General features: G+C 33.4%; 2 protein-coding genes across 2 annotated transcripts; both read right to left on the bottom strand.

The window, feature by feature from the left end:
- Positions 1–7,709: 7,709 nt before the first annotated feature.
- LOC105833070 (ras association domain-containing protein 2) lies at positions 7,710–12,868 on the bottom strand. Its single transcript, XM_012674915.3, has 10 exons — positions 12,497–12,868; positions 12,070–12,164; positions 11,836–11,966; positions 10,864–10,939; positions 10,648–10,788; positions 10,307–10,480; positions 9,738–10,238; positions 9,382–9,664; positions 9,073–9,292; positions 7,710–8,986 (listed from the first exon to the last, which is right to left on the bottom strand). The coding sequence occupies exons 1-10, from the start codon at positions 12,534–12,536 to the stop codon at positions 8,926–8,928; spliced, it is 1,722 nt and encodes a 573-aa protein (XP_012530369.1). The 5' UTR covers positions 12,537–12,868; the 3' UTR covers positions 7,710–8,925.
- A 268-nt stretch (positions 12,869–13,136) lies between these two features.
- On the bottom strand, positions 13,137–15,071 carry LOC105840897 (protein PET100 homolog, mitochondrial). Its single transcript, XM_012665830.3, has 4 exons — positions 14,943–15,071; positions 14,165–14,371; positions 13,929–14,054; positions 13,137–13,533 (listed from the first exon to the last, which is right to left on the bottom strand). Exon 4 carries the CDS (start codon positions 13,519–13,521, stop codon positions 13,285–13,287), a length of 237 nt encoding a protein of 78 aa, XP_012521284.1. The 5' UTR covers positions 13,522–13,533; positions 13,929–14,054; positions 14,165–14,371; positions 14,943–15,071; the 3' UTR covers positions 13,137–13,284.
- Positions 15,072–15,079: the final 8 nt, after the last annotated feature.

Genomic DNA, 15,079 nt, shown 5'->3' with positions numbered 1-15,079 from the left:
AGAAAAAGTTAATAAATCCGAATTAAAATATAAAATAATATTTGTTAGTATATTTAATATTTAACAAAATTTTAATACAGATATATGAAGTACATAAAAAAAGTTTATTTATATTTTAACTCTCTTCGCCGTACCGTAAAATTCCATTTTTTACAATAATTAAAGAAAGAAACGATAATCCATCAAAATTTTTTAAGGGAACATTGTTGATCACAAATAATGTTTTTTGTAAATAATTAACAACATTGTTACCTACAGAAAAAATTGATATCTTCTGCAAGTATGGGTTTCATGCATCGGTATATGTTTTTACTTACTCGGCAGTAGTTTGACAACGAGTTTGCGACGACAAATCTTTTCTATTACCTTTTTTTAAAGATAGGAAATAAACATGCAGGCTTGCTGGTTTTAAAGTTACAAACAAATATTATTGGCAGTATAGTTACAGTCGGAGAGTTAAATTGTTGATAGCTTAAAATATTTAATAAGGTTTTTGTCACATTAAATAAATGTAACAATGTAGTGTTAGTTTAGTTATTCGAATGCAACTTATATTTACAAAAAAGATAGAAAAAGAATGCAAAAGAAATCTTTATTGTGTGGATTAACTTTTACCTAGAGCAATGTTAATGTAAGAAAGATATGAGTAGCGTTCTACGGTTAACTTATTTACGTTTTTCTTTACGAATTACGATTTTCAAATTAAAATTATGTCACAAAGCTTTGAATAAAATAATACAGAAGTATATGCGCATATTTCTATAAAAATTCTGACACAGAAATACATTGTTTATTTTATGCCTTCATCTTCGGGTGATACGACGATCTCAAAAGTAATCTGAATACCGTCGAATAACTTTGCTGAAATAAACAAATGTGCAATTTTTGCTTGAGAGATAGTCTTTTAAAAATCGGCGATAAAGAAAAGGCTTATAATTAGGCGATATGATGATGGGGGATTCCGCGTTTAACTTTAACGAAAGTCGATTTTGCAATCACTTTGCCGTCGCGAGGAGAACTTATGAAATTGTGGCCGTATTATCATAATTGTTTGTCGTACCTACCGTTAGATTAATTAATTGTAATTTAATAACTAGCATAATTAACGACAACTATTATATATACAATGCGGCGTCGCGGACGCGCGCGACCCGCGAGAGAGCGGGGAGAGGCGAATCCGCGTCGCCGCGCGTGGATGTTAGAGATATTTTTCAACTTGTACTAAATGTGATAAACCGATGAATTGACAATGAGCAATCTAACTGTAATATATGAATATTATATATTACATATATATACATACACAAATATTCTATATATATAATATTACGCGCGCGCAACACACACAAATATTATATATATATTATATACATAAATGTCTGTCGTACAAGCCGTAATTAGGATTTACTGTAGCTAGTACGTGTTAGCTTATTAAACGAATACACTCGTAAATGGCAGATGGCGGAATGAAACGCGTTTATGCGGTCGAGATGAGTGAAGGAGGGATGATAGAGCGGGGTAGGGAGGGAGGAAGGGAAGGCGCAGGTACTATAGAGGAAGTCAAGAATAATATCGTATGCCGTCTCGAAATCTGTCCACGAATTTTCCATTGACGCTGGGCGCTGTCGTGCAAATGCGAAGAACTCGTCCGCGACCCTCCGACGTTCTTCGGCTACTAACTAACTAATTAATTAAGAGAACTTGGAGCAACGTGTGAAAACAATGTCTCGCGAACGCTCTTTGGTGCGCGCGCTCTGCCGCATGTACAACGGGGATTTGTGCAATCAAGTCGCGACTTTAAACGCAAGAAGTCCGCATAACGACGACGAAATAAGAAGCGAGAAGAAAAAGAAGTAGCGCGAATACGTTTTAGGAAGACCTCGCGTCGCTAGATCCTACACACGCAGAGAGAACGATTTCTTTGAATAATTTTTTCTCTATTTGTTTGGACTTATTTTACTTATTCTATTAAAACAACCTAATACAAAACATTACTTTTATTGACTGAAGAAAGTATTGTTTTGTTGAATCAAACAGTATTATTAATAAATAATCAAATAAAAATATTTTTTTTTCGAATAAACAGTTTTGTCCGACTATTCCACAAAAATGTATTTCTTTGCTTTTAATACATTTTATTAAATCTAAAGAAATCTCTCTCTGTGTACAGAAATTAATTTTATTATTACCGTTAGTATGTTTTGAAAAGAAAAAGAAAAGAATTACGAAGAAATTGTAATGCAGCGTTTGATTGTCATTTTAAATAGTCAACAATTCGCGGAACGATCTACGCGGCCAGAGGGGTAGCTGGTTTCGCAAGATCTGTACGCAGATCGGTTTTATATCTACTTACATTATAATAATTAGAATAAATCACGAAGAAGATTCTCTCTTGTGAATCTCCCTTCGACAGTTTTTCGCGGCAGTCGTCGATGCATTCGGTACCGTCTTGTGCATCCGTTCCCATCAAAAAAAAATCGACATCGTGATATCGCGACGCGCGTAGATCGCGCAGCCACGTTCTCGAGAGTAGTGTGCGTTCGATATATAATTATGATATATAATATAAACGGCCGTTGTGGTACAAAAGTGCGAAGTCTCCCACACACCTGAATCCGATCCCCATCGCGAGCGCCGATCTGTGATCGGCGATCGATCGACCAAGCTAAACGAACGAACGATTTACGAGACGACGAATTAATTGTAGTGTTTTACGAGCCATATATACAACGCGGCGCCCCACGTCATTGGTACGCTTTAAATAACGGGGGAATTATAAAAGTATTGTGTGAAACAAGCACACCACTCTATTACCGGTATATATTATATACATTGTAATCAATTGTTGTCTACGATATAATGTTATTTTTCTAATTCATATTCAATTGTTATTGTTGAGTGAGAGAAAGAGAGAAAGAGCGCAAGGATAAATGGGGATGAATGGCAGGGAGAAAGATGGAAGGGGGTGGAACGAAAGGCGAGATAACGACGAGAGAAAAACCGGGGCATAAAAGAGAAGGGGAGAATGCGATATTGAAAGATTGTGGGAGGGGATGAGAGCGAAAAATGCAACGAATGTACGAATGGAAGATGAAAAAAAAAGCGAACATCGAATACTTAAGCGCGAATAATGTATTCGACCAGGATCGAATCTCCTGTACTTTCCATTTCCATTTGCTTCCCTTTCGAACACATTTACATACATCGTCACGTACAACGAGTTTCTATGTCTTTCCCAAGTGTTTTGGCAGCTCGATTCTTATATACGGATATAAAGTCGTATATATCGCGGGAGACGCAGTCGTGTAAATTAATATTCATTACGATCGATTGAAGCCGAAGAGTCTCAATGTGCCAAAAAAAAATATATATATATAATTTTTTTTTTTGCTAAATTATAGGAGTTGTACGATTTTACATTTTGATTCAATACTCGTTCATCCTTTACACGCAAGGCGCACGCCTATAGAGTCGCGCTAAGCTCACGATTTGTCGAAAGTATCGCAACTTATATTTCGCTTCCCGTCAGCACGTCTTTATTTCTCCAAGGGAGAGACTCGCTCCCTTCCGCCTATCTCGGTTGTTACAGCTGTACCAACGGAATCGACTAATATCCCTCAAACTTGGCACTTTGGAACTTTGCGACTTGAATTCTAGCGATAATACATAGCGGAGTGTGTTTTCGTGCGAGACGTACACACCGCCGAATCGGACTTCCGCCGTCCCAGTTCCACGCTCGCTCCCACGCGACGGAGGGTGGAGAAATCTGCCTCGGTTGCAACGAAACAGGGAAGGAGGGCGCGAGTAGTGACGGTGCGCGATTAGCGCGACGAAGCTCGCGCCGCAACGGTGCGCCGGTCGCCTGTGATATACATACAAAGTCGCGAGCGCACACAAGTATTGTATTTTTTGTAAGGCTCATGTACGCCACGCAGATTGTGATAACTGAGTTCGCGGCGTCGTCGTCGCCGTCTTGGAGGACGGACGACGGACCGGCGTGCCCGACACCATCTCGCGCGAGAGACAGATTGCACATTTCTCGAGGACGATTCGGCGGATTCCTACCCTTTATTTCCCTTCCGAAGCGAGATAAGTGCGAATGAGGCTTGTTAAGGTTTTAACTTGTGCGAGGAAAGGTGCGTCCTTTAGCTTTCGTAAAACCCCGACAGGGTAAATGGCCCAGTTACTGACAGTGTCTCAAGCGCATAGGAAAATATTTATTCTACTGCCGAGAAAGGCGATTATTCGATTTATTCTTTTCCTTGTGATAAGTAACGGTATTCAATAAGGAATATTTATTGATAATAGTCTTAAAATATACTTATCACAAATTTTAGAAAAACTCATCATTATACTTAAAGGAAGAATTCATACTTTCTTGAAGAGTATTATAAAATTGAATTGAAGAAAAGTAATAAGTAAATCGAATTTTTATTTTAACTTAATATTCTTAATTGGAGTATTAGAATTTAAAATTTTTGTATTTTGTATTTTGAATAAATTTGTTACTTATGACAAACTTATATATTTGAGGATGTGTATATATACTTATAAATTTAAATTATATTTAAATTAAGTGATATTTATTTAATTCAAATACGCAGTTTTTTGTGTGTACATAAAAATTTATTTTAAGTAAATCTTACTTGTTTCAAGTAAATGATAAGTATATTTTTAGACTATTTCTCAAAAAGATATTCTTTGCAAAAATAACCTTTACCAAGAAGAAAACTAAAGAATGAGAAATTGCTTTTCTTACCATAAGACAAAATTTCTCTGTATGGATTGGAAATTCGATCTTAAATACCGCTTTTTATTGGAAGATTGAAGTTTTACTTTTGATGAAATGTTGTAATAAGTAGACTTCTTATATATATATAAATTCAAAATTAAATGCACAATTAATTTTATATATATTCAAGAAAGAGCATTTAAAATTGAATTTGTAATATTTGTCAGTGATTGTCACTGTTAGTAATTGAGCGATTTATTCTGCGCTGTCCGAAAGGACTTTCCGACCAGCGCTTCTTGTCCCATACTAAAACGATACAATAAGAATTCGACAAAGTACTTTAGGTCGCTTACGGGAATGTGCGTTGTTGATTTTTTTCTCTTTTTAACAAATATCGGAGATTTGTAATGTGCTAAAATTTAGATTGATATAGACTTGCACGAAGTGATACATTTTATATGTGGGGAAGCATAGAGTTATGAGATGATTTTGTTTCGTATTGTGGAAAAGGCAACGATCGTACCATGTTAGGATAGTATAAAAGGGACGAACGCTGCCTTCTCATTTGTTTGTTAAAGCTGTCGAGAATCTTGTCAGCAGAATATTGCTCGCACGTTGTCTCGATTAATTATTGTTAGCTAATCGATGCGAGTCTTCGCCGAGTCTCGACAAAATTAATTCAAACTAGAGATTAATTCAAACGAACAAAACTAAGGAATTTTTTAGTGGCTTGATAAACTGTCGAATTATGAAGTTTAGAAATTGTTGCGAAAAATCGATAAATAAATATATCAAATATAAGGGCAAGTCAACTCCCTTTTCGAAATTTACAATAAAACATAAACGTGAGTAACGAAAAAGAAATTTTAATTCTGTATTCATATTATGAAAGTTTGTCTTTTAAAAATTCAAAATTTGCCGGTTCGATGATTCTCGAAAAAGAATCACTGTAAAAAAAAAGAAGATGTATAATCACATTAGATTACATAAAGTCATTTGCAAAGGCCCTAAAAAAATCGTTAGTCGCCACACGAGATTTCGTGTTGGCCGATCGTTAATCGTGCGCGATCTAACTATCGCGACCTGCATAGTATAAACTGCAAGTTTTATTTCGGCTATAAATGAGAATTCTCTACGATATCGAGTGCGCTATCACACCGGATATTCCTAAAGAGGATGTTTAATAAATAATGCGCTCGAAACAGAATTCGCGTCAAATTGACACGCTCTCTCTCGCGTAGACGTTTTGAGCTTCGTAAAAATTTTACAAGTTCGGAAAAAAAAAAACTGAAACGTTCGTGTGGAAGCCGGACGATCGCAATAGCTGTACCATTGTCGGACGAGCGATCGTTACAAATTTGTAACTTCCGGCGGATGCGTATATAAAAGCTCGAATTTACACCCAATATTCAATAAAAATAGAATAAAAAAAAAATGCCGGCGGATCTTGACTCGGCGGGCGATTCGATCGCGAATCAATTAATTCTACAAATCTCACACAACGGGGCTACGTTAGTTATTACGTAATTACGCGTCGCGTTTTTTGTGATATTTTTAATCTGCGGGTGCGAGCGTCTGCGCGTGTATGTAGTACGTTGTTGTTGAATCCGGTGTCCACCGCGAGATGCCAAAGAATTGTAAGTCGTGTAATAAAGCTCTGTGGCTGTAAGGTAACTATGATAACGTCAATGATAATGAAATGATGATGACAACGACGATGATGATGGTGATAATGATGATGATGATAATGCTGATATGATGATGGAATGTCTGGCGCGGTGATAATCGTTATTGCTATCTTGTAACGTTTAATGTATATCAGTGTCGTGCAAACAAAAAATAAGAAAAAAAAAAGAGCGGCTGAAGCTCCTCGGTGTTGTGGGTATGCATACTCGTTCCTAGCAACTCGTATGACAATTACTATTCGATACTACTCATAACGATTGCATTGATCTACTTTACTCTACGTACACTTTAAAGATAAATAAATACATTCTGTCCAATCTCACTTAAGCCTATATCGATGTTCTTCCCTTTGATGTATTCCCCGCTATTCTTAAGGAAAGATTCATTTCAAGAACGTAATGGGTAATTCTAAATGGGAATTACTCATGGACATGGACTCGTGGATTATTAATCGTACATATACTTTAATCCTTAAGTAAATTAGACATTTTTTTATTAGAAGATATCTTTAAACTGGTTTTATAGAGTATTCAAAATTCTTTTACTTAATATAAAAATATGTACAAAAAACGAAAAGATTAAATAGCAATTTTATGCTAACAAAAAATTTTATTATTATAAAATTGACTTTGCTCTCTCTTCATTTTTTGTACGTACTTTTATTGTATAAAAAAATTTAAATCTCTCTGCTCTTGTGAAGTCAATTCAAAGATATTTTTTAATTAAAAACTTGGTAATTTACTTTATTTTCACAAATCCAAGAAATGAAACAAAGATATGTACGTATAAAAGAAGCAACCATATTACTTTATTATTCTGTCAACGGTATTACACATCAATCCAGTTAAATTTTTTTTTACAATATTTCATGCTCAGACATTTACTTTCAATTTCATACTTTATTCCTTTTCAGCGCAAAACACACTCAACATGTCATGGTTATTTTGGAGTATTTTGCTAATCGGGGGGCATATAGAAGAAATATATACATCCATGTATATATTTGTCCAGCAGTAGAAAACGATTGATTTGGGTCGAATTGACGAACTTATTCTAATGTCACAATAATCTGTTTTGTTAATCGTTATATGATTACATTTCTTTACTGCTAGTAAAAGCCGCCTATGTTCTAGGAGGTTATTATAATCCTTTAATACAATTTTCTGCAAATATACTAAATTTTATATATATATATATATATATATATATATATATATATATCTTTATTACGCGTGGAGTACTCATTATAATAATTATTCTAAACTGGCAGATCGAGAGCATATACAACGTATTTTGTAATGTACGTAAACGTGGCTCAGTATACAATATGCCGCTTTTGGCCTCTAGGTGAAAATGGGATGGATGCAATCGATATCAGTGACTAAGCGTGAAACATGACTAGCTTGAAACGGCGATTCCATAGATTCGCGGCGCGTTACAATATTCTGACGATTAATTGCTGCGTGCGGCATTTTGTTTTGCGCCCTGCAATTTGTTTCGCATAACAATAGTCCCGGATTACAATATCAGAATATCTGACAGCAATTGTGTACGGCTCTGAATACATAATGTGTATATCCATTTATACCTGAACTTATACCTGAACCACGTTGACATGCAAAGGATAGAAGACTTTAAATTCTTAACAGTTATTATCGACATCTATTAGATAAAAATGACTTCTCGTTCGCATTAAACAGATCTCCTTTAAAAACCGATATAAAAATACGTTTTCATTACTTTTTATCACTGCATCGAGATGTCGGAATGCTGGAAAAATTACGATAAAACACAATGTTTTATCCATTGTGACAGTAGAATTTTATGTGTGATTATAAATAACATTCATGCAGAGAAACATCGAATGTAGCTCTTCTCGAATCTTCATTCATTTTTAATTAATTTTATAAGTAATTATTATTAATTGCTTATAAAATTTATTAAACATTAACTATTACAGTAATGACAATTTATACATTAATGTTCAAATTCCTAATCGCCTTGCTTACAATACAAAATAAATTGAAAATTCCTGCATTTTTCGTTAATTACTCAGAAATTATTTGTATAACAAGATATAAGAATAACATATATACTTCGCATATATTACGTCTATCACATATTGTCATCTCCGATAAACGTGAAAATTTAATATAAAATCACTAGAGATTCGATTTCCTTTTGTCCATATTAAAGCATCCTAATTAATAGCATTTATATATATAACGATTATAGAATAAATGCAACAGAAATTTAAAACAAAAGTAAACGTAATAACAAAATGTTAAGTTACAAATAAAAATAAAATGCAGGGATGTTATACAATACTTAAAAAAATGCTTTATGTAGTTTATGTCATAGACTGTGTCATGTTACTGCAGTGCATACCTATCTGGTATGAATTATAGATTACTGCTATGAATATCTTTTTACGAAGAAATTTTTAAGCTTATAAAAATAATTGCGTGGCTATCCATATGTGTACGCACATTTATTCGTCAATCTACCTATAATCGAACTTTTAGCTCCTCCATTCTTTGCTTTATTCTTTTTCGCATCTCTTTGTATCTGAAATATTTGAATTTACATAATATAATATTCAAATTATTATACATAAGATACTGATTGACATAAATTGCTGTCCATGTACTCACTTCTCTTTCAACATGAGAATCTGACGTTCTTCTTCGTAGTGATAACGTTGTAATATACCATGGCATTCTGCTAAAGATAGATTGAGAAACTGAGCGACATCGGAGCTGATCTCAGGTGTGGACAGCTTATCGACCAGGAACAATCGTGCAACGTTTTCATGTGGACCCAGAACTACTCTAACTTCCAAAGGATACTCGTCGTCCTTAAGTCTTCTTTGCTCTGAAGACAATACAAATTGCACATAGTGAAGGAAAATATAATCGCGTATAAGTAAACTTCAATTTCTCAAAAAATAACCGTTTTCTTACCACCATTGTCGCGAACTACAAATAATGCAAAGTTATCGGACTTTGCATCGACTTTGTATTTGTCCAACATAAGATTAATAACTTCCTGGGTATTAACTAGACTCGTTACCCAAACGGACATTTGTGAACCGTGAGGCGGCGTGAAGAAACTGGTCTCTCGATTGTAAAAGTGACCATTGATCGAGCAACGACGTCGTAATCGGCTTCGTGATTGGCGTCTGCCACCTGGACGTCGTCTGATCGCTGTGGAGCCTTGTTTGCGACGCAAAACAACGCCATCTAGCTGCAATCAAAATAGATTAATCGACATGCACTTAAAAATGCTGAATCAATGTAATAAATTCGCGATGTAACACCTCTAGCCCGCTGTCTGTAGACATAGTCATGTTGTCGTCCTCTCTGAATTGCAGAGAATTCACCGAATCCGTGTCACTGTCAGTTCTGTGTCTTTGAAGACAATCAGGACCGGATAACGATCGATTTAGACCTTTTTCGATCCAGCTGTCGTCCGTGCTAATCGATTTATTGCTCGTGTTCTTCTCCAAATTGTCAAAGTACTCTGCTCTTCGAAGTGTACCATTTCGATTGGAAGCTCCTAAATTACAAACAGGAGTGTCTGTACTGGAAGAACTGTCTATGCTGTGCGTTGGCGTACTATTCAAGCTGCTGTCATTATCTCGGTTAGTAGTCTGATGATTGGGACTGCTCGTTTCTGAATTGTCGCGGGAATCTGATCGATCGAGACTTGATTGAGATGAGAGTGGTGGTGTATCCACACTGGATTGTGAGCTTATTGATGGAAGATTTTCAGGCATCGTCTGATATAATTTGTTACCATCCTCAACCTTCCGTTCAACCTACAATCATATTTTCAAGTTTATCTATTCGTAATATTAAAGAATGTTAAAAGTGTTAAAAATAATACCTGTAGGAGTTCGTCCAGCTCATCCCATTCCATGTTCTTGACATCTAATTTCATGGGTAGAGTGAGGCTCTTTAAATGATCGGGCGATGTTGGAGCAGATTTTGCATTATTTTCCACACTACTGTCTGACGTGCTCTTAGATAGTTCATCTATTTTATCTTCGTCTTCAATATCCTACAATTAAATCCAATAAATAAATACACCATTATTATGTGTGTTAAAGTCTAAGGCATTAATGTAACTTAACTTTAATCTCAGTTTAACTTACTTTTTATCTTTTTCTAGTTCTAAGCATTAGATTTGAATTGGTGCAAATGGATCTAAAGTAAATAATGACAAACCTCAGAAACACTATGCCTGCATGAATTTCTATTTCGTGCAGTAACCACTGTGCGTTGATCATCATCTTCCTTCAGGTGAATTACGCCACGGACTCCCCAATAAATTCTCAATGCACCTTCTAATATCAATCTTCCATTGACCTATTTCAAATCATTACTTGTTTGTAACATTCTTTATAATAAAATCTTAATACAAATGTTTCAAAAAGTCTTTACCTCGCGACTTCGAATTCCTCCACTTTTACCTTCATAATACTGATTAAAAACTTTCAGCTTGGATTCCAAATGTGATCTAATAAAAATATTTACTTTTAGAAAAAGATTTAAATCAGTGCTCAAAATTAAATGTCCATCAGTTTCAAGTATTGATTACTAATGTAATGTCTACCATCTCTTCATTGCCACTCGATAATTAAGCTACCTGTCGCACATGTGACGCTTTAGAAATATCGCTCCGTTGATAGAAAAATGACATAAGTAAAACATTAGCATTTTTAAGACGGTAAAAGGAAATTAACTAATGTATTTCTGTGGAAAAAATTGTAGTTTTTCAAACAAATTTGTTTATATAAAAATGTTACAATTTTGTGATAATGGATGAAATTTATATTATACTAGGATTATAGCGCAAATTTTGAAAACTTATGACATATTAATTTTAATAAAAATTATATAAATGCTGATAAGCAAAGAGACACAATGGAGTCAGTCTGAGTGCCAGAGATTAGGTCTCGTTTAAGGCCCACTCTCTGTTCTATTATTACTATTATTTTACATTATATTTAATTGTTAATGTTAAATTTATTTTTTTCAGAGAAACATTTTTTTTCTATGTGATTATACTATTTTATTTTAAACAAAGATTTTTTTATTTTCTACTTAATTGTGAATTTAATTGAACTGCACTAACGCATATTGGTGCACATTAAAGTCACTGTAGAGCAATCTAAGTGCATAAATGCACATTAGTACGTTCATTCAAATTCACTATAAAAATTTTTAGTAATAAACATTAAATTATAAAGAAAAATAAAGTTGTTTCGTTGTTAAATTATAAAATTTAAACACTATTTTAATACTGCTTAATACACTATCTTAAATACACTACTAAATATCTAAAATGAGAAATAATTGTCTTAATGAAAAATTTATATTTGCCATTGTAAATTATATCAGATTTGAATTTACCTTGGTAAAGATGGTCGACTCTCCTTTTTTCCAAAACTCGTATGTGATTCCACTCTTGTGCCGTGGCCAAATAGTTGAGGTCCAAATAGAGCTCCATAGCAAGGAACATGGCAGTAAGGTACGCCTTTGTGCTGATTTTAATATAGTAGCAGAACATATATTACAATCACACACATTGATTTATATTGTTCTATAATTTATAAAAGAATATAATAACAGTTTTACTTGCGTTACCTCAGCATGTTGCCCAGGATTCAATCGCTTTCCACATTCTTCACATCGTAAACATTCTGGATGCCAGTCATATCCAAGAGACTGTTTACGTTCAGCTGAAAATACATTGATCCATTTATTCAAATCACTCGTTCTAAATTTAAATTCCCTTCATACGAGTTATAAAATTATCAATAGGCTCAGGTGTTATTTTGTAATGTAAAATATACAGAGTTCAAATATTATAAACAATCAAATAGACAATAGAATTCTGCTCCAAATGTAATTTTTACTTTATTCAATGCAAAGCGTTCAACGTACGACAACCACGATGTTACTCCCGTAATGAGGTAAATCGATTGCTCCGCTCCGAAACGCGATTAGGGTGATACTTATCAGAGCGAGAACACGCCGCCGCCTCGACAAGTTGTGAATAGCGAAAACTCACCGAAGTAAACGGGCTTCCCGCATTTGTGGCACTTCCACATGGTGACGAGTGCACAGGGTATCCCGGAAAGACGGCAACGGGCGTGTTTTTGTCGGAACTTCAAGCAATTTTAAACCATTTTGTTTACATTAGCAAAACATTCCGCTCATTGGAAGTGACATGCGGGTTAATTACACAGATGTTACTAGCATAGTGACCCTCTCGTTCGTTATGAGGAAGGTATCACGACGCCGCTGCTTACTTCGTTTCGTGAGGATTAAACGCCACCTAGACTTACTGATACTCCTAAACGTCGTAAAATTTATTTGTTGGTAGTAAACTATATTTATTATAAGATATATATTCATAAATAATTATATATAATTATTTTCTCAAAAACATAGAAAAAAAAACAATTTTGATGTAATATATTCTATTATATATATTTATTCTTTATAATAAAACAATTTTTTACATAACATAAGAAATAAATATAATTGTATAATTAAATGAATTTCTAATAAGCACATCATAATACTTTACAAAAAATAACAAATGCCGAGAATTAAGAGATATTTAAAAAATAGAAACAAGCTTGAAAATTAATTTTCCTATAAATTAAATATTTAAGAATTTTTTTTAATATAGGAAGATGTTAGAATTAAAAGCCATCATCAATATTTTTATTTCTATTAATTACTAACTAAATTAAAGATATGTTCGATATCTTCATCTTTACAAAAAAATAATAAATTTCACTACTGATATATTACAGATCACTCTCTTAGAAATATTACAGTATATTTTCTTCACTTTCTGGTTTTACTCTCCATTTCATCCAAACGTTTCTTTTCCATGGTAGAATTAAAATCACGAATAAAATTTTCCACCTCCTCATATGCCTGTTTACTCTCAGGTGGATAGTATTCCTGTTTTGCTTTTATTACATACTCCTCAAAATAAGCTGGCTGATTGACATAGTGAAATATTCCAACAGGAAACGATATATAGAGAAACATCTTCGCTACCTCTAACATCCAGCCCATCTTTTCAGGTATCTATGGAAATACAAAATATTATAACCATTTAATTCTTTGTTGCTTATTCTTAATTATCAAGTAAGTATAACTGCTATTTTCTGTTATAATTTTATTCTATATTCTGTTTGTATATATATATATATATAATTTTTGATACCTAATTCAATTGTTACTATTATAATTCTGTTACTATTTTATTTTATTTAAATTTATATATAATTCCTCTATATTCCTTTACATTTATATATAATATTCAACTTAGTTACAATACTCTTCATACAAATTTTTCTTGATGGAAAGCACAAATAATATCAAAATACATATACATTAAAGTTAAAAGTTCTGCTGACACATGCATTAGTTAATAATTTTTTCTCCTTTACCATCAATTTTATAATTATAGAAAATCGTACCGTATTCCGAATGCTGTAGAGGCAAAAATCCTTTATTTACATTTAACAAGCACAGGTGTGACAATCAAATATTCCAATAACAGATATCGAAGATATGATAACACAACTCAGAAGTGCAGTTGCAATCTGTACAGAAAAAAATTACATGAATTATGATAATATACTTAAGTAAAATTGAAAAAGAGAATTCCATGTCAAAAAAATTCAATCCTTTTTTTTTGTTATACAAGTCTCACCAGTTGGTAGGTTATATATGCCTCGGTCTCTCCTCGAGGTTATATGAAGCCTGAGTTATCAGAAACACTCAACAGAAATATTAAAATTAGTCTACTCTCTGATAACACACTCTGGTCTGTATAGAGATTTGGGAGTTGTCACAAATGTACGAATGTACTAAGCAAATCTGTTGATCCAATTTCTTCATCTACATGTATAGGTTTCTGCTGCATTATAGATTAAAAATTTAACAATTAGACAAAAAGCAGAAAGAGAAAAATAAAAATTTTGCCCATAAAGAATAAGAGAATCAAGTAAAAAAAAATATATATATATATATCCCTAGTAGAAAAATACATTGGCAGTATATTAGCTAATATTGGCTAATCATTGGTTATGTTGGGAGTATACTGGCCAATCTTTTTCCAATGTAACGTCAATATTGATAATAAAATATTGCAATTAATGTCCAATATGAAAAATTGAATAATCTAGCATTGGCCCAATGTTGAACCAATATTGTTACTGCTTACACAAATATGCTAAATAAGAATAAAGCATCTACTGTACAATATTAGATGGATGTTGGAAATATTATCTTTATATTATTTCTCAATATTACATCAATATATTATATGTTACTAGGGATATATAATGTATAAGAATATGTATACATTATTAAGAATATAAACAAATATTTTAAAAAATATCAAACTATAAGAATATTATAGTGTTATTATTACATAAGAATAACAATAATAGACTTTTTTTCTAAGGTTAAAATCGATAAATACAAACCTAAACCTATAAATGACACAAATGTTCGAATCTCCTTTCGTCGACCGCGACATTTTCCAAGAGGGCGCAAAACGCATGACGAATTTCTTTTCCCTTCTCTCTTCGAGAGAGAGCTGCGGATTTCGGCCTGCAGCTGT

Source organism: Monomorium pharaonis, chromosome 5, assembly GCF_013373865.1.
Source record: "Monomorium pharaonis isolate MP-MQ-018 chromosome 5, ASM1337386v2, whole genome shotgun sequence".
Lineage (NCBI taxonomy): Eukaryota > Metazoa > Arthropoda > Insecta > Hymenoptera > Formicidae > Monomorium > Monomorium pharaonis.
Note: the sequence above shows the minus strand (reverse complement) of the source record. Positions and strands in the feature narration are given on the sequence as shown.